The sequence below is a fragment of the Crocodylus porosus genome, unplaced genomic scaffold (genome assembly GCF_001723895.1).
Source record: "Crocodylus porosus isolate Cpor-Errol unplaced genomic scaffold, CroPor_comp1, whole genome shotgun sequence".
Lineage (NCBI taxonomy): Eukaryota > Metazoa > Chordata > Crocodylia > Crocodylidae > Crocodylus > Crocodylus porosus.
Genome location: NW_017728917.1, coordinates 21,100,190 through 21,126,645, shown reverse-complemented (window position 1 = coordinate 21,126,645; position 26,456 = coordinate 21,100,190). Strand labels below are relative to the sequence as shown.

Below are 26,456 nucleotides of genomic sequence, written 5' to 3'. Positions count from 1 at the left end.
TCTTCCTTCCTCCCCTTCCTGAAAATAGGGACCACACTGGCACTTTTCCAGTCCTCAGGGACTTGGCCCGAGCACCAGGAGTCCTCGAAAAGCCGTGCCAATGGCTCCACGATGACACCAGCCAATTCCCTCAGCACCCGCGGATGAAGGTCATTTTTATTTTTTGTCATATTTGTCATATTTTCATTTTTATTTATTGTCACGAGGTCTTATATTTTTAGAAAACCTAATATTTACTGTAAAAGAAAAAGCACCATTTATGAGTATAAACTATATTAATATGCAGTGCACCCTGACATAAACCCCCAACCCCAGTTTTGTTTTCCTGGCATGCTGGCACTCCGGCACCTTACAAAGTAGACATTGAAGGTTTTTTGGCACTTCGGCAAAAGATGTTGCCTACTGTGACAGATAAAGATATTGATATCACCCAGGTCTGTACTACAAAGCTTTGTTAATCACACCTATAATTGCCTGTTTATGCTAGCAACTACCCACTTCCCTCGTAGATGCAATTTATCCTAACAAGAGAGGCCATTCTGTGATACAGAAAATGTCATTGGTTGCCATGGTGGAGAGAGAGGATGACCAAGGGAATACTCCCATAGCACCAGGGAGCAGCATCATGCTCAGACATGCTGGTTCCAATGTGGCAACCTACGTGGTGCTCTTTACTAAGGCCCTCTAAGACACCCTTCAATCTAAAATTTCTGGATCCACCTCTGCCTGAATGGGTGATTAAACTATACTGACAAAAGAACTCTGCTGGTATAAGATGGATTTCTAGAAGGGGGCTTTTCCAATACCCTCCACCAAAACATTTGTAACAGGTTATTCATAGACTCTGTGAAAGAAAGAGGAACCCGCTGGTTGATTCACCACAGACCTAAAGAATAAATGTGTTTGCAAACAATATTCTGGTCAGAGTTCAAGAAAATACTGTCTGGAGGTAATTATTCAAACCGCTCTTTTTAGCTACAATAGATTTATTAGGATGACTAAAATATGCTAAGTCAACACACCAATTTGGACTAAAGCATTCTAAAGCTCCATGAGTGGCTCATTTGTCATGCTGAATTGCTTTTCACATCACTATATATACATTTTTTTTAAATGTAGATATTCTAATGTGCATTTTGGAACTGCAGTTGAAATTGATTCTGCTATCCAGTTAAGAAAATGCCAACAGAAATTAATTAGTGACTGTAATAAACAAATTGGTCCTGTAGTTTATTAAAAAAAACCCCAAACCTGTAAGAAGCAAAAACATTTAAAACTCATTTATTAAGAATGCAGGCACGCAAAGCACCATTTAAAAGTAAAAATCAGTGCCTAAATTATTATATATTGCAATTATCACCTCTAATCACTAGGGGCATTTATACATGTATTCCAGGAGGCAGGAATAGGGGAGGTTTATTTAACACATCTCCAAGAGCCGCACTAATTAAAAGCACCTGGAAAGTCACATGTATCAGCATCAGCATCCCCCTCACTGAAATTTAGTGGCAGGGAGCTTTGAACTAAGGCTCAGACAAGCTTTAAAGCAACCCACCACCATTTTTCAGCCCGAGGATGCTGATTCATGTGATGCTGGAGTCTGCTGGAGCACAGAAATTACCGTGCTCCAGCTAATCAAGTCTGCTTCAACATGCTGCAATTACAGTGCATCGGAACAGCCTCTAATGCATATAGGAGCTTTGCACTCTATCTTGTGCAAAGCTAATTTTTAACAAGTCTCCATTACAATTACCCATTAAATCTATGTAGAGAAGGATCTATTTGCTCCATCCAAAGGAAAACTCCGGTTTTTAATAACAAGGAAGAGAAAACTGTTTACCTCCCCAACCAGTTTAACCAATTTACTGCTTTTTTAAATTTTTGCTCAATTGAATTTTACAATTATATGTTATATCTGTTCCATGTGTGTATTTTATATATGATATACTAATGTTGGAAAGCAAACAGATCCAAAGGTTTTTTCCATCACTTGTTCAAAGAACCACAGAACAGAAGTGTTTCAGACTGCGCAACATCTCTCCTCTGTCTGTTATTAACACAAATACTGCAGGTCCCTTTTAGCAGCATGGCTAAATCTCTTTCCACAACATAAGGATAAGGAGAAACTCCACCTTTGGATTAGCATGTTATTAGTCCTAAGCATAAAGCACCTCTACACCAGAGCACTTAAGTGTCAATGAAGAAGGACTAAGAGCAGGGGCAGGCAATTATTTTGGGCAGAGGGATACTTAACAAGTCTTGGCAAGTTGTCTGGGGCCACATAGACAGCCCCACCCCCTGGTTGCCACATTGGAACCAGAAGTCCTGCCCCCTAACATTTACCACTGAACGTCTCTCCCCCATCTGCCCGCCCCCCCAAAAAAATCTTTTGGGGAGAACAGGGTTGCCATCTTAGAAACAGAAAAAAAATTATACATTAGAAGTCAAACACCTACTATAATATATTTTAATTTTATTACAATATTATGTACTGTATATAGAAGGGATTGCATTATAATAAAAAAGTAAAGTGTCACTGTGTGGGGGGGAGTTTGTGAGACAGTGTGGCTGTGTATGAGGGCATAGGGTATGTTGGGGTGTATGTATATAATTGATGGGGGTTCTGAGGGCAGAGGGTGGCTGTGAGGGTGGGGGTTCTAGGGACCCCCCCACACACACACTCTCCCCATGGTGGGTAGCCCTGCTGCCTGGTAGCAACAGTAGGCAGGGAGGTGAGGGCACTTGCGCCCCGCAGAGGTGTAGCTCCAGCCAGTGCTGTGCGGGGAAGGAAGTGGAGCCTGCCTTATCTCCAGGGCTCTGTGCCGTGTGCCTGCAGCTCCAGCACTCACAGCAGGGGAAGCCCTGCACTGGAACCTGCTGCGCCCCCTGTTCCCTGCTGTGCAGAGCCCTGCACTCCACCAGGAGTGGAGGGAGCCCTGCGTCCTGCTTCCCTGCAGAGTCTACTACGGGACTTCCCCACAGCAAACGCAGACCTACAGGAGCATGGTGTGAAGCCCCTGCAATAGAAGCAGCCACAGGCTGCATAGGGAGCGCTCCTCACCCCCAGTGCAGTGCTGGCACAACTGCCCTGACCCCCCTGCCTGCTGCTGCTGCCAGTAGCGGGGCTGTACACCATGGGTGGAGTGTCCATACACCCCCCGCATCCTCACGCTGCCCAGCTGAGCTTCGTGCTCCCGCTGTCCCTCTGGGCACAGTCTTCGCACTAGGCTCCCATCTCCTCCCAGCTGCAACTCCACGCTCCCCCCCCACAACAGCCCTGCCACTTCCCTACCTACTCCACTGAGCGAGCAGGTTCTGGCTGCAGCAGGAGCCCCACCTGGAACCTGCTGGCTGGGCAGAGCCATTCTGCCCCAGAGGCCAGGAACAAGCCCAGTAGTGTATGTTGCGGGGCTGTAGACATGGGAACCTCACTCCCACCCTCGTGGGAGGGTGCAATTCATTGCGGGGTGCCACAGGCCAGATGAAAGCAGCTGGTGAGCCAGATTAGGTCCGTGGGCTGTATTTTGCCCACCCCTGACTTAAAGGATTGTTTCTCTGAGGCTGGAAAGAGCCATTGCCAAGTGACATGGATCAGCTGTGCCAGCATGTCTCCTGGCATTGCTGACAGGCTTCATTGGGCAAAACACCCGAATGACATCACCCACTGTCCTGCAAGTTGATCTGATGGGACAATGAGTGATGTGTTCCCCACTTCCAGAGACATGCCCTGGCAATCTCCATAGTTCTTTCAGGTATCTCTCCAAGTAAGGAATCCCAAGTTAGCCCACTTTCAGAAGTGCATCTTTGGAAGTGGAGAAAGCCAAGGCATTCCACGGTGCAGAGTGAAGGCTGATGTTGCAAATCAACTGATGGGCAGCCTCAGCCCCAGGACAGTATCATAGTGTCCTGGTTTTCCCCACTTGCAGAGATATGCCCACAGGATCTCTGGGGCATGTCTCTGGAGTTGGGGTTCTCTGCCTTCCCCCACTTCCAGAGATGTACCCTGGAGATTGGTGGGAATGCATCTCTGCAAGCGGGAAAAGCTGGTCAGGTGTTCTTGGGGCTTGAGGAACCCAATTCTGTGTAGGACTTTCTCAGAGTGCTGGACTGGGCCCCTCAAGCCCCAGAGTGCCTGCCTGTGGTGGCAGGAGAGTGCTGACAACTCTGGCTGCCTGAGCTCTCCTGTCTTAAAGCAAATAGTCATTTGCTGCATGAAAGCAGCGCACTTTACTACTACTTTCTGTCATTGCCACATTGTGGCATGACAAAAGGTATAGGTGTCTATTTGCTACCACTTTTTGCCTCCATAACAGAATTTATGTCAGCACAAAAACAGTGAAAGGCAATGTCCATTTCCCCATTAAGGTGCACTGGATAGATCACTCTACACATGCCCTATTTCTTAAACATTTTTTATAAAACAACTGCTACCTACACTGTGAGAAACAGGATATGTGCTAAATAAACCTTTAGTCTGACCTAGTAAAGCAATTTTTATCATCTTATGACAATCCAGCCACTAAAAGCAAGGAAAAAGGAAAGGCGGAATTTTGATTTTCTTGATGGGAATCAGGGTTCAAGCTTCTACCTTTTGTCTCTTTATCCTTCTGTGAAAGGGCAAAAAGAAATAACCGTGGCTTGTCTACACAAAGAAATAGGCCAACAAAGCTACAGGAGAACATTTATACTGCCATAGCTGTACCATTTTCCATCATATGAACATGTTCTCTCCTGGAATAGTGTCCTTGTTTATTAAGGACCAGTATGTTCACACTGAGGGCCTAGGCATAATTTATTCTGTTATAGATATGCCGGTCAATTTCCCTGTGTAGACCACCCGTATGCTAAAACTAACAAAATCATGGAAAACTATCCAAGAATTTTGGTTTCTACTGTAAATTGTACAAGGGGAAAAAAGACCTTACTGATGTTTGCTGTATCCCAATAATTCTCTTTCCAATCAGGGAACAAAAGGTTCATATTTGCAAATTGGAAATATTTGGATTGGAATTACCAACTATAATTTTACTTCAGTTAGTTTTAGCTAAGACCTGTCTGACTTTAATTCTGGCCCTTTTATCAGTCCTATTGTTGTTTAATTAAACAACTACAAAACTAATGAAAAAAGAATGTAAATACAATCAGTTATTATATTACTACAGGAATCTAGAAGCAGTTGTAGAAGAGGTAGGTGGCTGCCTTCCATGGAAAGTTCTTTTAGGAAACTAACTTGCATCCATAGATAAGAAAAACTTCACTCTTTCTTAGCAGCTTTCACAGGTGGCTGTATTTGCAGCTTGGTTAGCTAGATGCTTTTGCAAAACTAAAAAAGGAAATGGAAAAAAAGGGAAGAATTAAAGGAAACCCTTGTGCTATAAATTATTGTTAATCTTCAGGCAACTGCACACCAAACATATGCCTCTAAAAATATTTCAAGCAGAAAGATTAGCTTATTTTTATTTATTTATTTATTGCATTTAGGTTTTTCAGCTACATTGGATATGGGGTGGAAAGGAAGAAAAAGAAACGACTATAACGTATGTGCTCCAGATGCTTGAAGGAAATTGTTAGTTCTTTGCTGCGCAGTGTTGCAGGGCACCAAGGTGTGCCTGCTCCTTTAAGGGAACAAACTGCCTAGAGAGAGAGAGCCCTAGGAGACAGGCAGAAACCCCACAGGTGCAGGTTGCCATGGCAGCAGGCTAACAAGGGAATTAGTCTGCAATGCACCCAGTCAGCTGACCTGAAGAAGGCAAGGCCTTGGGCACATATAAGCCCCAGGGCTGGGACTGGAGGCAGTCAGTTCTCTGGCAGCAACCAGAGGGGAAGGAGTTCATGCATAAAAGCTCCATGGAGATGCTTGGCTGCCTGTCCGGCTGCTGGTAAAACTAACAGGCTCTAGGAGCTCCTAAAGTGCCTGGGGCTAGGAAACACACATTGGTCAGGGAGAAACTGGCCCTCTTAAAGGTACAGAGTGTGGCCTCCAGTGTTATTGGTATTATTATTGTTAAGTTATAGCCCAGGGGCTCATATTTTTGTTGTTTAATCCAGTGGACCAGACTGAGGCTATTGGGGAGAAGGAGGTCTCATTAGGGCACTGAACTAAACTAAGGCCCCATCACTAGAGACAACATCTACATAATACCATCTGCAAGGCATGGCATGTGGTAAAGGAGCAGTTTTGGAGCCACGCATCTAGCCCATAAAGCTTGCGGTGTCTCACAAGGCACCTGCTTAGAACGGGACTCAGCAAGGGGTCTAAAAACCCTTAGGTTTTAGTGGGGTCCATTAGGACCATAACTGCATAGGACCTTGAGGGCAGCCTCCCTATCTAATATCTTAACCAACAAAGCATGGCCAGAGAGACTAGAAGGCACATGCAGGGCGAAGCTGGCATGGTCACAGGGCCCTAGGGGCATCACTGCCATCTCTAGGGACCCCACCCCATGACACACAGAATACAGAACTACCCAAGTAATAAACAAAGGTGAAAGTATGGTTCTTTCCAATCATGTCCTCGATTCCAATATAATGTACTGTAATGTTTCAATGTGAACTACAGTTCCCAGAAGCCTCCAGGAGACTAGAGAAATGAACCGTAACATGTACTACAGTTCCCAAAAGGACACAGAGAGATATGTAGTCAAAGACTTGGAAGGAGCTGCAGAACCAGGACTTCAAGCTGCAGCAGCAGAGCTCAGAGGTGGGAGCCCTAGTAGATGATAATTAAGCATTTTGGGGACTAAAGGATGGTTAGAAGTCCCTCCAAAGTTGTGGGAAGGTTTAAGTTTTCTCAAGTGTATATACCAATGGTCTCCAAAGTGGGGTGCATGCACCCCAGGGGGTGCGCAAGATGATCCACTGGGGTGTGGAAAGAAAATATTAGAACTTATATTTAGATGTATATTTATATAAATATACATATATTGGGGGTGTATGCTCAAAAATCTTTTACTGATAGGGGTGCACGATTAAAAAAGTTTGGAGACCACTGGTATATACCACAGTATTATAGTGTTCCCTACATACTACTGTTTGTTACCAGTGTCACTGTTTATTATCTGTTACCTGGCTGCTAAGTATATGAATCTCAATGTTAATGTTTATTCACCTCTGCCTGTCCCTTTCTCCCTAGTCCATTGGCTTATGACCCTAATCCCCATCATCCCCTACATAATAAAAGTGGGAACTTTCCTTGCTGGCTCCCTGTGCCAATTCCTGGGGTTGCAGAGTTTGGTACACCACTATTCTTCACTAAGCAAGCAATAGGGTTGTGCGCAATTTCAACGGGTATTTCATTTCAAAGCTGTATCGACGTATTTCGAGCTCAAAACAGTGAAATCAAAACAAAACAAAAGGCTTCAAAACAGCTTTAAAATGAAATGAGAGCACTCAAAATGTTTTGAAACATTTTGAGTTTCAGAGCCGGGCTTGCTTGCAGCTAAACAGAAACTAAGGAGAGAGGGGGAAGAGAGGGGAAGGATTGCTCTGAAATTGACATCTAGCTCCCAGTTCAATTCCCCCAGCTCTCTAATCATTTCCCCAGCTCTTCCCAGTGGGGGACGCAGGCCCCCAGTCTGTGCACAGGGTTTCAACAGGCAGCTACTGCAGGCTACAGCTAACAGCAGCCGCTCGGCACAACGCGTGCCGAGTGCTGGGAAGACTGTGGTGCTGCCTGCTGAAACCCAGTGCACAGATTAGGGGGCCCGCACTCCCAAGGCAGAGCTGGGGAAAGCTATCAGAAAACTTGGGAATTGAACTGAGATCTGGGGGAATGTTCAGATCCCTGAACATTCCCCCAGTTCCTGATTGGATTCCCCAGCTCCCTGATCTTTCCCCCAGCTCTTTCTGGGGGTGCGGGGCCCCAGGTGATGTGAGATGACAGCAGGCTGCCGCCGACAGCTGGTAATGGCAGCAGTTCTGAGCTATTTCCCCAGCTGGCAGCAGCAGCCTGCTGAAACTCTGTTTGTCGAGCACTGGGAAAAACTCAGTGCTGGCACTGGCACTGGCCCCGACCCCAGCCAGCAGCGGTAGCCTGCTGTCATCCCACATGCAGATCTGGGGGCCCATGCCCCCTGGAAGGGCTGTGAGGCTATGCCAGACTCCTCCCAGGGGGTGCAGGCCCCCAGATCTGAATACAGGGTAACAGCAAGCTGCTGCTGCCAGCAAGTGATGCAAGTTTTCCTTTGAACAGTTTGAGGTGCAGTTTCCCAGAAACCCCTGCTCCTATCTCCTTGAAACTTGAGGCTTCATACCCTCAGAATGGGCTACCATCCCTGCAATTTTCATCCAAATCAGGCAAGAAATGACAGTTGTAGGCATTTTCATGTGTCCCCATTATAGCTTATGAGTGAAATGTTAAAATGCATTAAAACAGCAAAACAGTTTCAAAAAAACAGAACAGTGCTTCAAAACAGTGCTGTCCCTTTGAAATGGTGAAACAGAAGTTGAAATGAAATGGCGCTGTTTCGCACAGCCCTAGCAACCAGCCATTTTTCTCTTAGTCTTCTAGTACCAACTCTATAACCAGCTGGTTCCATATCATGCTCAATGCAGTATTTCTGTGTTTCTGCATAAAGAACTCGTGACAGGAGACCATCTCCAGGACCAGTCACAGTACTGGCCTGCCTACCTGTTTAGGGTCGTCTGCCCACCTAACTTACCTGCCATGCCTTTGATGTAATTGAATACATGTTTCTAGATGGGAGGCTGCCCATTTTAATGCTCTGATGCCAAGGCTCTGACCTTCCCTTTATCATGCCCCATGCTTCATAGATGGCATCCAAACTTACTTCCAACTCCCCTGGCCCCATTGCTTGGCTGCACTTAGCTGCTGGCCCAAACTTGGCCTCAGCTGTCCTTAGGTGCTTGGGCCACCTGCCCACTCACTGGGGCCTCTACTCTCGCACACAATCTGGGCTTCTTGCCTCTCATTAGGCTCATAGCCCCTCACACTCTACCTGCTCACTGAAGGCACTACTCCACCTGCTCACAGGGGCTTCTGGACCTTGCACCCCTTGGGCCTCAGGTGTCTGTTGGTGTACCTGGACCCCACTCTCAGCCTATGTCCAACTCAGGCCTCAGGCATCTGTTGACATACCTGGACCTCACTCTTAGCCTGCCACTAGGCCTCACTCACATTAAGGCTTTGTGCCCTCCTCACCTCCATGATCATACCCAATCCTGTTGCTTTTCTCTCAGGATGTGCTCCCCTAGCCTTTCGCTTCCATAGGACCACCTGCAAGGCAGCAGCGGCTGAGGCTATCTGGTGCCCCATACGCACCTTTCACTAGGGAGGCACTGGTGTGGCATTTCCTGGGGACTGTCCTGCCACAGGCAGCCCCACTACACCATCCAAACCCAACAAAGTGTAGTTTTAGGTCATTCCCCAGGACCACTGCAGACCTACCTGCCCTGGTCATACTTCTCTCTCACTGGGCTTCTCAATGTTCTTCATGGGCTGCTTACTCCTGGGCACTCTGCTACAGCCTCCACCTCATTCCCTTCCTCTCAGCCACAGGCCCCATATAGGATAGCTCCCATCAGATGGCTGAGCTATGGCCTCCTTCATTCCAGCCTGCCTGCTGACCAATCCCCCTACTCTCTCACCGCTGGTCTCTCCTTTGAGAGACCTTCAGTCACTTGAGCCTGGTCCCATGCTCTGGCCAGTCAGGGTGTGAGGGCTCTCTGCTACTCTGGCTTGCCCCTTGTAGTGGGCACACTTGCCCTTTGGCCACTTGGGCTCTTGCCCCAGCATAGACTAGTCAAGAGCCCTTGGTCAATCTGCAAACAGCTGACTCTTTTCTACTCAGCAGGGGCACCATACAGAAGTCCTCTCACCAAGCTTGCCTATAGCCCCAGAGATCTAATATGAGGCAGCTCTTTACTCCACTGAGCACATCTAAGCCCCTGGCCTCACCACCAGTTCTAATCAGTGGCTCACCTAGTCCCTCTGTAGGCTCACAAACTCTAAGCCCTGTCTGTTTGGGCTGGCCTGTATCATCTCCGGGCCCTTGTCTCCCCAGTCTTGCTCAATAGGCCATCCAGGCCTCTCTCTCTTGGGCCTCTTTCTACATGGCCTCTCACCATACCCTGGCCTTACAACAGCCCCAGGCCTCCAGCTCCCTTCTAAGGGCTCTGGACCCATTCACCTTCCCCCAGGTCCATATGAACCTCCTCCTTATGGGGGACTGGTGCTTCCCGAATCTGGGGGGGGGCACCAGATCGCCAACAGGGGTGGGCCCCATGTGGGTGATCACTGAGGGGGTTCCCCAGCAGCTGATCACCAAGCCAGCAGCAAAACTAGAAGTGCACTTCCACTGGCACTTCTGGTTTCACAGCTGGCACTTCCAGGGGTTTCACCTCCTATGCATCATTAATGCTCCTCCTTCCCCATAGTTCCTTCCTGACCTCCAGATATTCCAGGAGTGGCAATCTCTGGCTGAGTGTTGTTACTTCAGCAGCATCTCTGCAGCAATTGTTGGCCCTTCTCCTCAGGGCCTACTTTTATACTGAGGCTGCTCAGTGCTGCTCCAATCAGACAACCTCCTGGCTATCGTGTGACCACCTGATTGGGTCTGCTCCCACCTGCAGACTTCCTCACAGCCTGTTCAAGCCCTTAAAGTGGCAGGCACCCAAAGGTGCACTGCCATAGAACAATGCAGTTTTACCTTCTTCAGTACCTTATTTAAATAATGTGACAGTGTCCCTCTCACAACAAAGTGGGCCCACCATTCCTTCAATTAGAAGAGTACAGAAAATTTAGCTGAAATAAAGGTGATGGGGAGAAGTGGTTAAAAAAAATTAAAAAATTTTAAAAAGAGAAAAAATTGAGACTCCTCAAAGCAAATTCTTGAGCTTTTTGGATTCACAGTCTCCTGAGAACCCTCCTGCCGCCTACAGTGAGCGTATAAAAAAAAAAAAAAAGCAGAAGATCAGATCATTAGAAACAATATTATATACTTACTTAAAGGGGCAGAGGAGGGGTCACAAAGACAACGCCAATCAAATCCTGGCATTTCTTATGTTTGAATGATGAATTCTGCACACTTAATTTTAACAAAATGCTTTGTTTGTAATTATTACATATAGATATAACCTTACATATCTATTACATATATGTATTATATATTTATGACAGAGGGTCATCCACTTCATTGTTCATATAAGCCAAGCTGCAGCAGTGTAGGAATGTGGCCAGATGTTCAGGGCAAAGCAGAAGTGGTGACTTTTGGTTGCCACAACAACCACAAATATGAACACACAGCTGCCGACAGAGGCCACTTTTTTCACATCCCCCACACACACTGGTACCCAGGGTTGTTTGCCCCATCAACCCTCCCACCCCCAGTTATGCCACTGCCAAGCGGTATATTCAGTGCAAGATGGTGGTATGTTAAGCGCTGCCTGCAATGTTAAGGCAGCAACAGAGAATGCCAAAGAAATTCCTCTGCCTGCAGCAATTTAGGGAGTAGCTAGATTGTGGGGCGGGGGGGAGAGGGTGAGATAATGGGAACTGGGTGCTGCAGAAATGGAGATTATAGAGAATTGCAGACTTCCCCATGTCCCAGATTATAAAGCCCTTTACGCCATAGTTGTTCATTAACCTGCCTCCTAAATCCCTTTGCACTCAACACCAGAAGTTCATACCAAAACAATCCTTTATCCTATTACCAAGCCTTGGCAGGAATTGCTCCCCATCCACTGACATAGCAATCTCTTCCTTCCAGAGTCAATATTTGCAAAGGCTGAACTGATAAACCAAGGATTTGCTATAAGAAGTCCCAGCTCTGTCCCCCTCCCCCCAATTTTCAAGTCCCTACACCCACATCCACCTACTTTTGTCAGCACTGCAATCATGCCCACTTGCCTCTGTGTCCCAAGTTGTATTCACTGCTACTCAGTCCCTCACTCAGGGTCCTTCTTTCCCCCAGAATTCCCCCCACTCCAGGTCCCCACTTCCCTCCAGCACTTGCCATGGGACTGCTGCTTCCTCCCTATTCCTCCTCCTCTCCAGATCCTCACTTCCTTCTTTTCTGCCCTCCTCTCCCTTCTGGATCCCTCAGCCCTCCTTTCATAAGTCTCTGCCTCCTCCCACAGTCCTCTGAGTTCCTGGTTCAGCATCTAACCACTTGCCACTGTTCTTCCACCTGCCGGTTTTTGTTTCCCCCGTTGTCACTGACCCAATCATTCTGCCTTTGTTGTCCTTCTCCCATGTTGCCTCCCCCACTAATCTCAATCTCCACCCTAGACCCCATCCACTAAAGCTTACTTTTGTCTTTTAAAGCCCTGGCTCCATAATTGGCCTCTCCAAGAACAAGTGAAACTGCTACCTCTGATGTGTGTGTGCAGCATCTGTGAGCACAAAGTGCTGGGCAATTCCTGGGCCTTGTTTTCCTCTAAATCAGGTTTCTTCCAGTTTACATCCAAAAAATTGATAGGGATCTGCAACTGATGCCTAGAATATTCCCTAAAATTCTGGAACTGACCTGCTGTGGTGTCCAAAAGTGCTCACATTATGGACAATGAAATGTCATCGACTTGAAAAGTAAAGTCTTGTTTTGCTTAGCCACACATACATGACTGCACACATGTAGCACTAAGTTTAGTAATATTTTGTGACTGTTAGAGATACGGAAATTCCCATTAAGAAAAAGAAATATGAAATTCTGTTGGCCCCTACCCACAAGGCTCTAATTGCTAATGACATGGAAAAAATTTCCCCTGAAAACCAGATTCATTTAACTATGAGTAGAAGATAGAAGCAAAGAGGATTTTCCTTTGGTTAATGTTTAACATCCGGTCCTTCCTTATCGCACTCTGTGGTCTATGTTGGTGTATGCTGATTGATGCTTTAACAGACCCATTTTAATAGTGTTAGGTATAGATGTTTTAAACTACTGAGCTGACTGCCAAATGAAGATCAGAGAATGAACACAATATTTTAATTTTATGCTTGTGCCATTTCTTCTGTTTTATGATTTGGGGCTGTTGAAATAATCTGATATTATAACATGTGATCTAGAGAGAACCTAAAAGTTTTCAACAAATCATCAGCACAGAACAAATCAGATTAAGTGCTTCTCAGTTTTGCCCATTCAGCCCAAGGGTGACAGCACCAAAAACTCACTGCTGGCATCAGCATCAATTCAGCTTTTCCTTTTGCCCACTAAGATTTTACTCCTGTTTGAAAAGACATCAAAGTTCCTTTTTATTCACTATCTGTACCAAAACCTTACTGACCCAAAGTCAGTTCACCAAGCTTTTCATAACATACTTTTTCCATCCATCAAAGTAAAACTAGTTACAAAGAATTGCAAATGCTGACAGAAATTTGGCTCTGTTTTGTCCAGTATTCCGCTGTCTGAGCATTTCAGCCACCAGACAAGTTAGGCAAATTACTGATGCATGTGTTTCCTTGCTTATTTAGAGGTACCTACCCAAACCTTTTAAAGAAATTAATACTGGTAATTGTTACTGTAGCTGCATTTTATGAAAACCTGCCACCATTAAATATCTCTGCCAGTCTTATAAACCTCCCTAAAAATAAGGTACCGGAAAATGTTCATATACCTTTAGTTTCTAAAACAAATGAAGCAATTCAAAGACCTCTTTTTTACTAACAGTCTACTTTAGTCTGCTATAAATAGCACTGCTCCCTGCTCTCCACCCTCAGCCACTTTACTGCTTTTCCCACCCTATCTCCATTCCTTCCCCAAAGATCCCTGCTTCCTCTTCACATTCCCCTCTCTCTTCTTTCCCTCCTCCCCATGTTCCCTTTCCTGGCTCCTGCTTTACTCCTTCTTCCTCTAGAGTCTAGACCCACCCAACCGCCCCACACTTCTTTAGGCAGATTTGAGTGCTTTCCTAGATTGTTTAGAGCTTTGGAACACTCCAGTCAAGTTAGGTTTTAAATTTTAAAACCAGTTAAAATGTTATAGAAACAGTTGTACTACTTTAGTTTTGTTGAGAAAGGGTTTGGTAAAACAACACACCCCTGCCCTGAAACATTTGCAATCCCACTACTGCAATGCCTTAATTCAGATACGAGAAGAAATTTATAAAAATAAAAACTGGATACAGACAAAATTAAAACTGGCTTCACTATTTACAGTCTAAAAGTAAATGCATGTAAGAACTGACAAAAGTTAAAAAGAGGAAATTTATCAAATTATTTTCATCTCAATTATTAAGTTACTATTACAAACATTGAATAGGGGAATCCGTATGAGAATACATACTTCAACCAATCAACTATACTATCCCATTTAAAACACTTACAGCAAAGTGTGCAAAACACATGCACATTGTAGCAGGGCACTGAGATGCCTGCTACACGTGGAGCAGCAAGTAAGGAGCCTAGCTGTGGGTTGCCAGGGTAATTGGTGGGAGTCAGCTGACCGGAAGGGGCAGGGCCTGGCTCCCATTTAAACCCAGGGTGAGGCCAGGCAAGCAGTTCCCTGCCAGCAGCCATAGAGGAAGGAGCTCTGCCAGACTGAACAAAGAGGAGAGGCTAGACTGCAGGTACAGCTTCGAGACTGGGGGAAGGATAGAGCATTCCTGCTGTGGCAGGACTAATGTTATAGCCAAGCGGCTTGAATTTATGTTGCAGCCTAGGGGCTTGAGCTTTCTATTTACTGTTTACAACCGGTGGTTTGGGTGAGGCTATTAGGGGTTGGAGGAGGCCTCAATAGGGGACCCACAGCGGTGTGGGAACCCCAGCCCCAGACAGGGGGGCAGCGACAAAGGCGCCAGAGTGGGTGCAGCATTTTTGGGGTGTGCAGACCCCCGCCCTAGAGCAAAGGGGCCAGGCATAGCTACAGCCACCTGAGCCCATCTGCGGGAATTCGAGACCCCGAGGAGGAGAGTTGGGGGCCAGGCACGGCTTTGGCCACCTGAGCGAGAAGGCCTCAGAGCAAAGGGAGCAGCGCAACAAGGCCCCAGAGCAAAGTGGGCAGTGCGAGAAGGCCCCAGAGCAAAGGGGGCAGCAATTGTTGAGCGCCTGTGGGGCGCGGTTGCGAGACAAGCCAGAGCGCCTGTGGGGCACAGGGTGAGAGACAAGGGGCTGCAGAGAGCCCGAGTGCCAGAAGGTGCCAAGAGAGACAAGGGGCTGCAGAGAGCCTGAGTGCCAGAGGGCACCGAGAGTGAAACAGACCAAACAACGTCCAATACATCTGCAAGGCTTGGGGCGTGGTACAGGGGCGGTTGGAGCTACGCATTGCCAATAAGGCCAGCGTGCATGGGAACCCCATTAAAAGAACAAGTGACAGCAGGAGAAATCTGTGACCAAGAGGACGAAAGGCAGCCTCCCTTTAATATTTAAGTTCAAGATGTGGTGGGCAAGATTTGAGGGTGCTTGAAGTAAACACAGTAGGGGTTGCTAGGGGAGATCACGGCCACCCCTAGGACCCCGCTCTATGACACACACATTTAACTGCTTTGTTGAACAGGAATAGAATGAAACACATGACTTAAGCACTTTGTAGAATGGAGGCCTAAATGTTTTAGATATAGTATGCAAGAGGCACATCTTTCTTCCAGATCTTGTCTTGCATATAAGAGCAGTTTCTTGCGAGTCATCACTGTGATCTTAATATGATCTTAAAGTGAATGTCTAAAAAGAGTTACATAAACCTGATCAGATCAATCATTGGCAGAACAGTAAGAGAACCCAGGGCCACCTGGCTTCCCTTGCTCATAATCCATTACACAATATGGTTTTTGGGCAATTCTAACAAACAGAGGCAGGTTTCATGAGAAAAAACACAACAATCATGTTACCCCACTCTAATTACAACACAATCCCCTGAGCTCCAATATGAATTCCAAATATTACACATATACAAATTGTAGGTAGAGAGGCTTTTTAACATCCTGAAGATTTTAAACCTCCTCTATTCTGTCTCTCTGATCGTAATTGTGAAGTGCAATGAGGTGGGGTGAAAAGGAAGTAAGAGTTGGAAAGAACATAAACAAAACAAAATAAAATCCCAAACTTACCCCTCTGAAATTCCAGCCTTTAGAAGAAGGAAAGAGAGAAAACGTGTTCTGCTGTTGCTGTTTAGGCCTGCAAGAAGAGATAGGGAGAAGCATTTACTGTTTGCATTCTTTGCTGTCACATTCAACATCAATACTGGGACGAAAATGAGCCAAAAAGAAATGTGTGCATATTTCAAGTGCTAAAGAGACACCTTAGATTTCTTTCTGCTTTGTTTCAACTGGCTGTATTCCTGACAGACTTCTCTTTTCACCTTAGGACACACTGTTTTAATATGGATTGAGAGTCAAAGGAAAGAGGCAACTTTACAGAATTGTTGAAACATGTTGGACCAATTTCTAGGGACAACCACCCATCATACCCAGTAATGTCCACAACCCTGAAAAGCATGCCAGCTGCATTTTGTCTTTGTACCATATCCAAAACAATACCAAAAAGTGAATACATGTTACTCAACAGAAATTTGCAATCAATTGAAACACCAGTCCAAAATATATTTAACCAGGTAATATTTACAGGCTCAATGTATTCTGAAACTTATCTCCCTCAATATCTTACAATGATATATCTATGATTATATTTGTAAAAACGAGCGTCTTAAACACCATTTTATAGTTCCATTGTGCTTTTAGTTTTCAACTGTGAGCAAATACTGTTTAGAATTTGTAGCAGAGGAAACTAAGCAATGGGTTGAATAACTTGTTGAAATATAACAAATAAACAAATGGTTTAGGACTATAACCCACACAGTAACTCGCATCATTAAAAATATTGGTAGCCATGCATAACGTTTATTATTTTAAAAAGTACATTTGTGTACAATTAGGATCTCCTCTCCAGTCCTTTGTCTAATAACCAAGCCTAGTAATGGGCAGGTTCTGATGCACTCGTGAAACTAGAATAGCTCTCCCCAGTTATACCTTTGTAACCATTTACAACCTACACAATGTGTTCTAGCAAAGGCAATGATAGCACCTCACTTTCACTTCCTCTACCAGTGAGAACATACTAGCTGTGTGGTAGAGTGTAACCCAATTTTAAGATACCTTTTTCAACTTCTCATGCTGGATGCAGGCATCTGGGATGCCTAACACCATTTTCTAATGCTATTTGAATACTTCTTTATTTGCTAATCAACTGGTTTGGTTGCACTATCTTTTGATGTACAAGTGTTTCAGCAAAAAAGAAGAGTCATCAAATACTAAGTCATACACAAAGGATGTTTTCACAGTTACTATTCAGTTCTTAATATTTTACAAGAGAAAGGTTTTAAGAAATAAATCTAAATCTATATCAATCTAAAATGGTATAAAAAGCCTTTATTTACAAATAAATTGAGATATTCCTATCTAAGAAAGCAGTTAACTTACTTCTGGTTTGCCTCTTGGGGAGATTTTTTTGAAAGTTTTTTGTTATGTTCTGTTGCTGTAAGTATCCACATTTCTTCCTCCTCCACCATGATAGATATTCTCCCTCCCTCAACTCCAATTAATTTTATTCCTCAAGGAAAGCATAATAAAATAAATTCACCATGCAGCATGACCTCACAGTTAATATATCCAAGCTTTGTTAGACCAAAAAGGAATTACTTTTTTCCAGATTTCTAATAAGGAATATCCTTTGAATTAAATGAAATTTCTCCCTATATAGGAGGAGAAAAACAAGCAATATGGAAACAAAGTAATCTCAAACCTAAGAGAACAGAAGGTTTCCTGCTAAAGCTGTCATTCATCCTTCAAAAAGGAGACATTTGTTCTTGTAATAAAGGCAGTAGGTTGGAATTTAGAAGACATTCCTGGCTCTACCACAAAGCATCTGTGTAATTTAATCTTACTCTGTGCCTTCCCTCCTTCTCTGTAAAGTGAGGATAATACCTCCACCCTTTCAGTCACCTTATCTTTTTGGACTGTAAACTGTTTGGAATAGGGACTGATTATTACTATGCATATTTAAAAAAGAAGCATATTTATAAATATCAGTACAGGCCTCTGGATGATACTATAATCCATATATAATGACCAATAATGCCAGTTCAGTTTTTTCGCTCATAGCTTCAGTTTCAGCATTTAACTTCAGAGGTGTGGACCCTGCCAAGCACAGAAAGAACCAGAGCTTGAAATACATAATCTTTATAATTCACAAAACTACATACACCACAGCTGCAAAGGCCCATCTATCATATCCTTTGTTTTTAAATCAATAAGGGGTGAAATATTTAATAGGCCTATGCGAAGTGGCTAGTATTCGTTTCAGATTCGGCCAATTTGGGGGACAGTGATTCGATTCGGTGATTTGAATCACTGTCCAGAATCAATTCAGCTGAATCTGATTTTGAGATTTTGCTGCTGCTGAATCTTCAAAATCAGCCAGGCCCACCCCCGCCAGCCTGGCAATGGCTGCCTCGCCCGCCCCATCTCCCAGCACTGGTGGGGGGGAAAAAACAGCCCTGACTCAGGGGGTGCTGCTGGGTGGGGGGTGATCCCTGCTTCCCCCCACTGCATCTGCTGAGTGGGGCTTTTTTCTAGAATGCCGGGAACTGGGGCAAGGACAGCCATAGGGGGGGCTGGGGGAGCAGGCAAGGGATGGGGGCTGGCAGGGGTCCCCTCCTGAGCCCCACCCCTTACTTACCAGCTTGGAGTTGTTCCCTGCTGCAGCCACCACGGACTGCCCGAATCATCAAAGCTCTCGGAGATTCGGAGAGCTTTGAATCGATTCGGAGCTTTAAATTGGTCCTCTGATTCGATTTGGATTCAGAGATTCAGCTGACGAATTTCCTCCGAATTAAATCACCACCTGAAGCTTCGCACAGCCCTAATATTTAATACAAGAGTCCAGCTGGATCTCAACTACCATATTACATTATATAAGGGGAAAGGAAGAACCATGTGAAGAACCACAATGATTACTTAAAGTTAACAATTTCTCCTGACAGTTTCACGAAAGTCCCTCTGAAGTGGTGCATACAGATGATCCTGTAATAGGAATTTAGGTGGAGTTTTGAAAAGCACCATAGACTTTCAATGAGACTAGCGCTCCTAATTCAAATGGATGCTTTTCAAAGTCCCACACTTATCCTATGTTTTCACATGTTCCTCCCTACATTTTAATGGCATCTCTCAGGAGTTTTTTCTTGCCTTGTCTTGAAGCATACTCCATTAGTGCTATTTTAATTTCAACGTCTGGAAAACAAAAGACATTTCATCTTCCACAAGAATAACAAGGGAAATGAAAACTTAAGAATAAGTCACTTATTTCTGCCCTACAATCACCTCTGTAACAAGAGCTAGGAACTCTGCAACTGCTGATATAAAATTGACATATCATCAACTAATTTTGTTAACTAATCATTTATCACTGTCAAGTTGTTGTTAACCTATAAGTTGAAAACATCCCCTACATATGAGCAACAGCCAGAAAAATGCCTATAAAAAGACTTGATGCTAAATCTACATGTTGTCAAATTATGCCAGTCATACTCTTTGCTCTTTACTAATTCACAATGGAAATCTGGGGTGCTGACAGACATGCAGATCCCCACTGTAACTCATAGTACTTCACAGAAAGCACTATGAGCTACAGTGATCCCCTGGCCCCCTGACCCAACAGACATTCATTGTTTCAGTTGGGGGGATGGGAAAAAAAAAAAATCAAGCTACACATCAGAGCCAATCCAGAAGAGAGAGATGGTCTGTATGCAGGCTCTCTCCCCTAGCCCTGCCCACCCTCCCAGCTCTGGTGCTGTCTGTAGGATGGGAGGGGAAGAGAGGGGGGAGACAGCTGCAGCCTGGAAATTGCCTAGCCTGCACTGGAGTGGGGGTGGGTAGATTGGAGAGTCCCCTGAGACAGGGGGAATCCAATTTACTCCCTGCCCCCTTCAGGGAAGGCTTGGCAAACCCTGGCCCGCAGCTCCCTCCTCCTAACTTCCCCCTCTCCCCTTCCTGCAGACAGTTCTGCTCCCACACAGGGACTGACAGAAGTTAATGAAGATGCTCTGCTTTGGAGCATCATCTGAACACTCCTTATATGAGGGTTAATTTTTTGCGTGAGCAGACACTTTTAAAGTGCTCTGCAGCCATGAACTCCTGTCAGGGCCTGGCTGTAGAGTATTTTCAAGGGGCTAATCATGCAACAAAACGTCACCAGCACCCCGGTTCCTTTTTCCCCCACTATTATGCTGTTATCAGCAAACTCTAATGGAATAGCTGAGTAAAAGAAAACATCTGCAAGAAAAAGAGCTCTTAATTAAAAGTGTAATGAACCATGTCAAGACAATTTATGTCCATCTAATACTGAAATAAGTACTGATATTTTATGGTTTGGTACATACTAAGAGCACAAGACACCTCTCAGTGATTTTTCTTTCAATTTCTACAAACTTCTTGTAAATCAAGTTGAAGTAATTACACACCAATCCTACAGTTGCCACCTTATAGTACTAAGTTTCCTTCACTATATCCCACAAAGGCTGCTTTTACTTCCATAGAACTGATCTAGACATTACTTCACTGTTTTCTGTTCCATGTTTAGAATACAGGTTAACTGTCATTATGTGGCTTACTATTTATATAAAATCAACTTAAAACTATGCCCATTGTGTTTTTACTATGGGGTATTAGATTAAAAATAAAAAAGCATCTCAACTCAAGCTTAGTTAATGTTATTTTGCTTACAATATGTATGTACTCCTCCCATCTGCTGTTTGCAGTATAGCAGTAGTAGTCATTCAAAATAAATTAGCATCAGCATAAGGTCTTGCCATGCAACAAACATCAGGAATTATTTCCCTTAAATGGCTTTTTTTTTAAAATTGCGTAGTGGGATTCCATATTTATTGTGCATCACAAATTCCTCATTTAATTTGCTACATTTACAAGTTTATCAGGCTTTTTCCTCCCACTTCAGCCTCAGATCTGCAAGCCAAACTGGGTTTTTCCATTCTCACATGTCACCATGAGCAATAAAATTCCACAGATTAAATTATGTTCTCACTTAAACAGTACATCCCCATTATTGTCAGTGGAATAAGACTTAGAACCGGATGAATTTTGCCAGACCTTCCAAAATTTGCACCATCTGTTAATGGTGCAAAACGCAGAACAGAATCCATCCATCTCAGCTATAAGTATTGTCTCTTTAGTGTAAACAGGAATTTGAAGTCTGAAAATGGTATTTTTGTTATGAAAATATGCAGATTTTACTGTGAATTTATCTCCTGGATAAGAAGGTACTTTTTTAGAATAGAAGTCAATTGAACAAAAACTTCAGTACAATTACTGTTCAGTGTTTTCTCCTGCACCACTTTCTGGGCTCCACAGTCCTACCTATATCATGCTGGTAGAAGGGGGATGAGACAGCAATAAAAAGCTACAGCATCTTTATTAAATGCTTAGGGTTTAATAAAGACTTAGTTGTTGCATCTATTTGAAAATGAAAGTAATCCTTGTTAACACCCATGCAAATACTAAAAGGAAAAGCTCTACCAATTTAGCAACCAGCTCCTTTGTAAAGTAAAAATTCTTTTCAAACAGCTAATCTCTGGCAAAAATAAAGGTTGTTTCTACAGCTGCAAATATTTTAGTAAGATAAAAAATAAGGACTGTTCAGAACACTGATGTTAAAAACTATCCCTTGGAATGTCAATTGCTGGCAACCCATCAAAGTATGCAATAATATATGCTTTGTATGTGCAAATATATATTTTTAACTTATTTGTTTATATTTGTCTTCATGAATTAAGCAACTTTTCAAATGGGATTTATCTGGTGAAGACTGAGCTATAACAAGAGCAATTTTAATCAAACAAATTCAAACAGAATTGAATCTGGCAAATCTGTTGCATTACAAGAAGTAATAAATCAGTAATGTTGGTTGGTATTCATTAAAAAAAATAGCTTCTGAGGCAAAATATATTCCAAGTGAAATTTTCTAAACTATATATTTTTTAAAATGGATTGTATGACCTATATGATAAAACCAAGCACAATATATTTTAGAGTTATACAGGCCATGTACAGCCATTCAGTTTCTCTTGGAAGAATTGCTGCTCTCCCAGGAGAAACCATGCGCATAGAGATGATCAAGATTTTTCTCTCAGGGCAAAAAAGGGCAGTTCCAGGAGAACAATAATCCAGGAACAGCTAGGATTAACCACCCATGCGGTTTATCAGCTGCGCTTTTCTCCAGACGGAGCCGGGTGACACCACAAAGAGACGTCACCTGGCGAAGATAAAAAATGGTCCCATGAGCCCAGGCAGTGGCACGCCGAGTGGAGGAGGAGCAGCAGGAAACCACGGAGTGGAGCACGCTCAGCCGGCAAGTCCAACACCTGCAGCAGCAGCATCGGGAGCCGCAGAGGATCGTCATGCCAGGGAAGACTGGCGAAGATCAATTGAGCTGGTGGGGAAGCCAGCAGCAGTGGGAGCTTCTGAGGATCTCCGTGCCAGGGAAGACCAGTGAGGATAAAAAGGGCCGGTAGCGGAGCCAGCAGCGGCGTTGGCCATAGGGATTGTGGGAATCCCCGTGCCGGGGAAGACCGGTGGGGGTCAGGCAAGCCGGCAGGGAGGCGACAGGTGCTGCAGCTTTAGGGTAGAGACAGATCCTGGAGGGGATCAGAGAGACCCCAGTTTAGGACAAAAACAGGGGCCCCAGCTGAAGGGACGCACAACCTAGGGGTGAAGGGGGCACGGGTTTCCCCCCATGGTTGCCCCTTTTTACTTCGCATTTCCTTTTTGTTTCTCCCTCATCGCGCTCCTCTTTGTCGTGAATCCTTTTATTACATGAGGGCCCTGCGGTGTGGGGCTTCACCATGGGTGAGCGTCCAGCTCATGCCTTCCTTTCTCAGTTAGATTTATTTTCAGTCCCTACCTAGAGCAGGGTAGCCTAGCACACTATACCAGGCTCAGAGGATTAGAGACACCACTCAGAAACAGTAGACCATGTGAGAACGCAGTGGCAACCAACAACATTTGCTGTGGAACACACAGGATGTTGAGAGGGATAGTACTAAAGACAGAGTGTTATCAGGCCCACCAGCTTTGGCTGAAGTTCAAGGCATCGGTCTGTGGAGTAGGACATGGAAACCAGGGAAGACATCAGAGGGGCCAATCGCAAAAGATCTGGAAGCCCATTTAGTTAGGTTGCTGCATGGCCAGGGTGTAGGAGAGGTTGAAGGCCCGCAGGCATTTGCCAGGACATGTGATAATTCTGGAGGCATCCTCCAAGGAGACCCCCTCCACTGAAGAACCATCCAAAGTCGTGGCAGGCGAGTTTGTGGGTCACCCAGAAGATCATCGAGGAGTCCTCTGGGGTCTTCACAAGAGGCAAATAAGACCATTTTCCTGGGCAAAGGCAGCACGGGATTGGGTCACTGAGTGGAGACGGGCACACTAAGAAATCTGAGTCAACCAATCAGAACTACCCTGTGCACTAATGCCACCTGTTCTCCATGCAGACTGAGGGGGCTGCAGAGCATACTGGGCAGCATCAGGATCAAACTGCCGTGGTTACATGGCCCCTGTCATAAGAACACCAAAGAAAACAAATCAAAAAAGCCACAACTATATTCAAGTTCAAGGAAACAGAGTTTATTCCATTTTGTTTTCAAAACAGATATAAATCCTTAGGGAAAACCTAGTGGTAGGAAAGATCCTACAGTCCAACAAAATAAATTTTATCACTGGTCATATGCATAGAAATTTCTTTTATCCTTGAAGTGAAAACTGCAACTCTATCATAACACTCCCAAAATAAAGAAAACAAAAAGTCTTCAGAGATGTTTTGTTATTGGAAACCATATCGTCTGGCCCTTACTTCAGAGGTAAATACTAATTTCCATTTATTTATATCAGAAATGCTGACTCAAAAGAACAAAAGTTTACAAAAATATTTTCGTTTGAGGTAGCTAATCTAGTATCATTTCCATTTTCCATTGCTATTTGCCTGCTCCATCATTTTCCATCACCCAAGTAGAGAATTTTACAGGTATGGTAACATAAAAGACCTCCTGTTAATCTTTTTAAAGGATACCATGACATTTTTCTTGCTAGTTCTTTTGGAAATGCAGAAAGTCACACAGTGAAGGAAGAAAAGTTTTCTGTAAATTTGAATCACCTGAAAGCTGATTGTTGCTTTCAAAGTATTTTTCCTGAAAAAGGCTGCTCTTTCCTGAAGACATACTTTATATGTGCTCATAGGAGACATGCTTAACCAGGGTGCCATTGCGTACCATACAATATTAACACTGTTAGGTGTGCAAACCTAGGAATCCATAGTGACAAACACACTCTGACCTTTGTGGGCTTTCCAAGTTCTTTGCAACAGAAGTCTATTATTTTTCCATAGTCAAAAAAATAAGGGAAAGCTAAAAGCAGGCATTTTTGAGAGGTTGCCGAATTTAATGAGGTGTGCCTTGAGTCTAAAAAGGTTAAGAATCACTGGACTAGAACATGACCTACCTCCTAATTCATAAATACAGACAGACTTTATACAATCCTGGAAAAGTTATAGATCTATCAGCTCTGGAAAAAAAAAGATTAATTTTCCAAATACATGCAACCTTGCCAATGGCCTTTGACTGTGATGTTTAGTAACTGTGATGGCAGAAGGTACCTTGGGTGACAGTGATCACAAAATGATAGCAATCAAGTTTCTAAGGGGAAGAAGGATCCAGGGAATTAAGGACCAGTATGACCTCAATACCTGGAAAGATAATGGAGCACATCGTCAAGAAATCTATTATGAAGCACCTTGGTCTCCTCTAGGTGATCAGGAACATCCAGCATGGATTCACCAAGACCAAATCATGACTGACCAACCTGATGTCTTTCTTTAATATGGCGGCAGGCTCTGTGAATTGAGAAAGAGCAGTGGATCTAATATACCTTGACTTTTTTGACATCTCTCATGACAATCTCATTAACAAGCTAAGTTAAATACAGATTAGACAAAAGTAATAAACATGGATACAAAACTGGTTGTATCATTGTGCTTAACAAGTAGTCATCAATGGCTCAATATGTAGTTGGGAGACGGTATCAAGTGGGGTTCCCCAGAGGTGTCTCCTGAGTCCAGTACTGTTTAATACCTTCATTAATTATTTGAATGATGGGATTAAGTACACGCTTAGCAAATCTGCAGATGGCATCAAGTTGGATGGGTTATAGATACTATGGATGGTAGGGCTAGGATCCAGAATGACCTGGTTAAACTGGCAAAAAATGATCTGCAATCAATAAAATTAGATTCAGCAAGGACAAGTCCAAAGTCTTGCAGTGGGGACAGAATAACTGCATGCACAAATACAGACTGGATTACACTGCAGTACTGCAGAAAAGGACTTGAGGGTTACAGTAGACCATAAGCTGAATATGAGCCAAAAGTGTGCTCTTATTACACTGTTGGCCTTTTTTGAAACAAGTTGTATTAACAAAAGTGTCACCTGCAAATGAAAGGAAGTGATTCTTCCACTTTATTGAGCACTAATGAAATCTCACCTGGACTACTGTGTCCAATTGGCAGTGAGGGATGGGGCTACATGATGGACACCCCTTGCAGTCAATCAGTGGTGATGGGCAGGGCCACATGATAGGCAGCCCTGACAACCAGTCAGCAGCAAAGGGCGGGGCCACTGCATCCCCTCGGCCAATCAGAAGTGCTGGGGGGCTGCCATGCTCCACCCGTGAAATGGCTGCCCAGGACCACATTCTGACCATGAAATCAGGCAGCCCCCATAAATTAGGCAAGTCTCCAAATACAGGGCATTTTTTGTGTTTCAGGTATTGTGTCTTATAAATGTGCGTGAAGGTTTAAAGTGATTTTAGGGATTCTTTAGGTACATATCTGCCTGAGAATGCAAGGGGCTTGATTTGCTGCCCCAGGAGGACCCTCCAGTCAGTCCTATGCTTAAAATACCACCACTTTCTTTGATAAACATCAGTATGTGATCAGTTTTGTTTCAAAGTCAATTCTGAAGCCTTCCAATTTTATCACGTGCTCCTAAAAGAACTGTAAGTTTCTGATTTGTCAAAACTTGAAAGATTAATCAAAGTTTAAAACAACATCTAAAATGTAAATGGCTTTAATTCAACAATGTCAAATTATAACACTTACCAAGACAGTTGACTTCAAAAGTTTTCATTATACCAGGCACTGCATGTTCCAAGAAGTCAAATGAAAATTACATATTGAGCTGAATTCATTTCTCACTTACACCTGTGCAGTCATGTCAGTGAAACTGTGTCAGGGGCCTTAACAGATAGCCCAGCCTGGGCTAATTGCCTAGTGGGCCACATCTGCCTGGGATGCACCTGGGGAGGAACAACCAGCACCATACCAACAGGTTGGGGAATTCCCTTCTTGTCAGTACAGAGGCAGAAAAGGATCTTGGAGTCATCATTGACTCCAAGATGAACATGGGCCGGCAGCGTGGGGATGCAGTCAGGAAGGCCAACCGTACCTTGTCATG

General features: G+C 44.1%; 1 protein-coding gene across 2 annotated transcripts in view; it reads right to left on the bottom strand.

The window, feature by feature from the left end:
- Positions 1–26,456, bottom strand: part of ARHGEF3 (Rho guanine nucleotide exchange factor 3) — a 285,137-nt gene that overhangs the window by 196,768 nt on the left and 61,913 nt on the right. For both annotated transcript variants that reach the window (XM_019536899.1, XM_019536898.1), the window contains exon 3: positions 15,997–16,063. In XM_019536899.1, the coding sequence (XP_019392444.1) occupies positions 15,997–16,063 (67 nt within the window). The remainder of the gene's footprint in view (positions 1–15,996; positions 16,064–26,456) is intronic.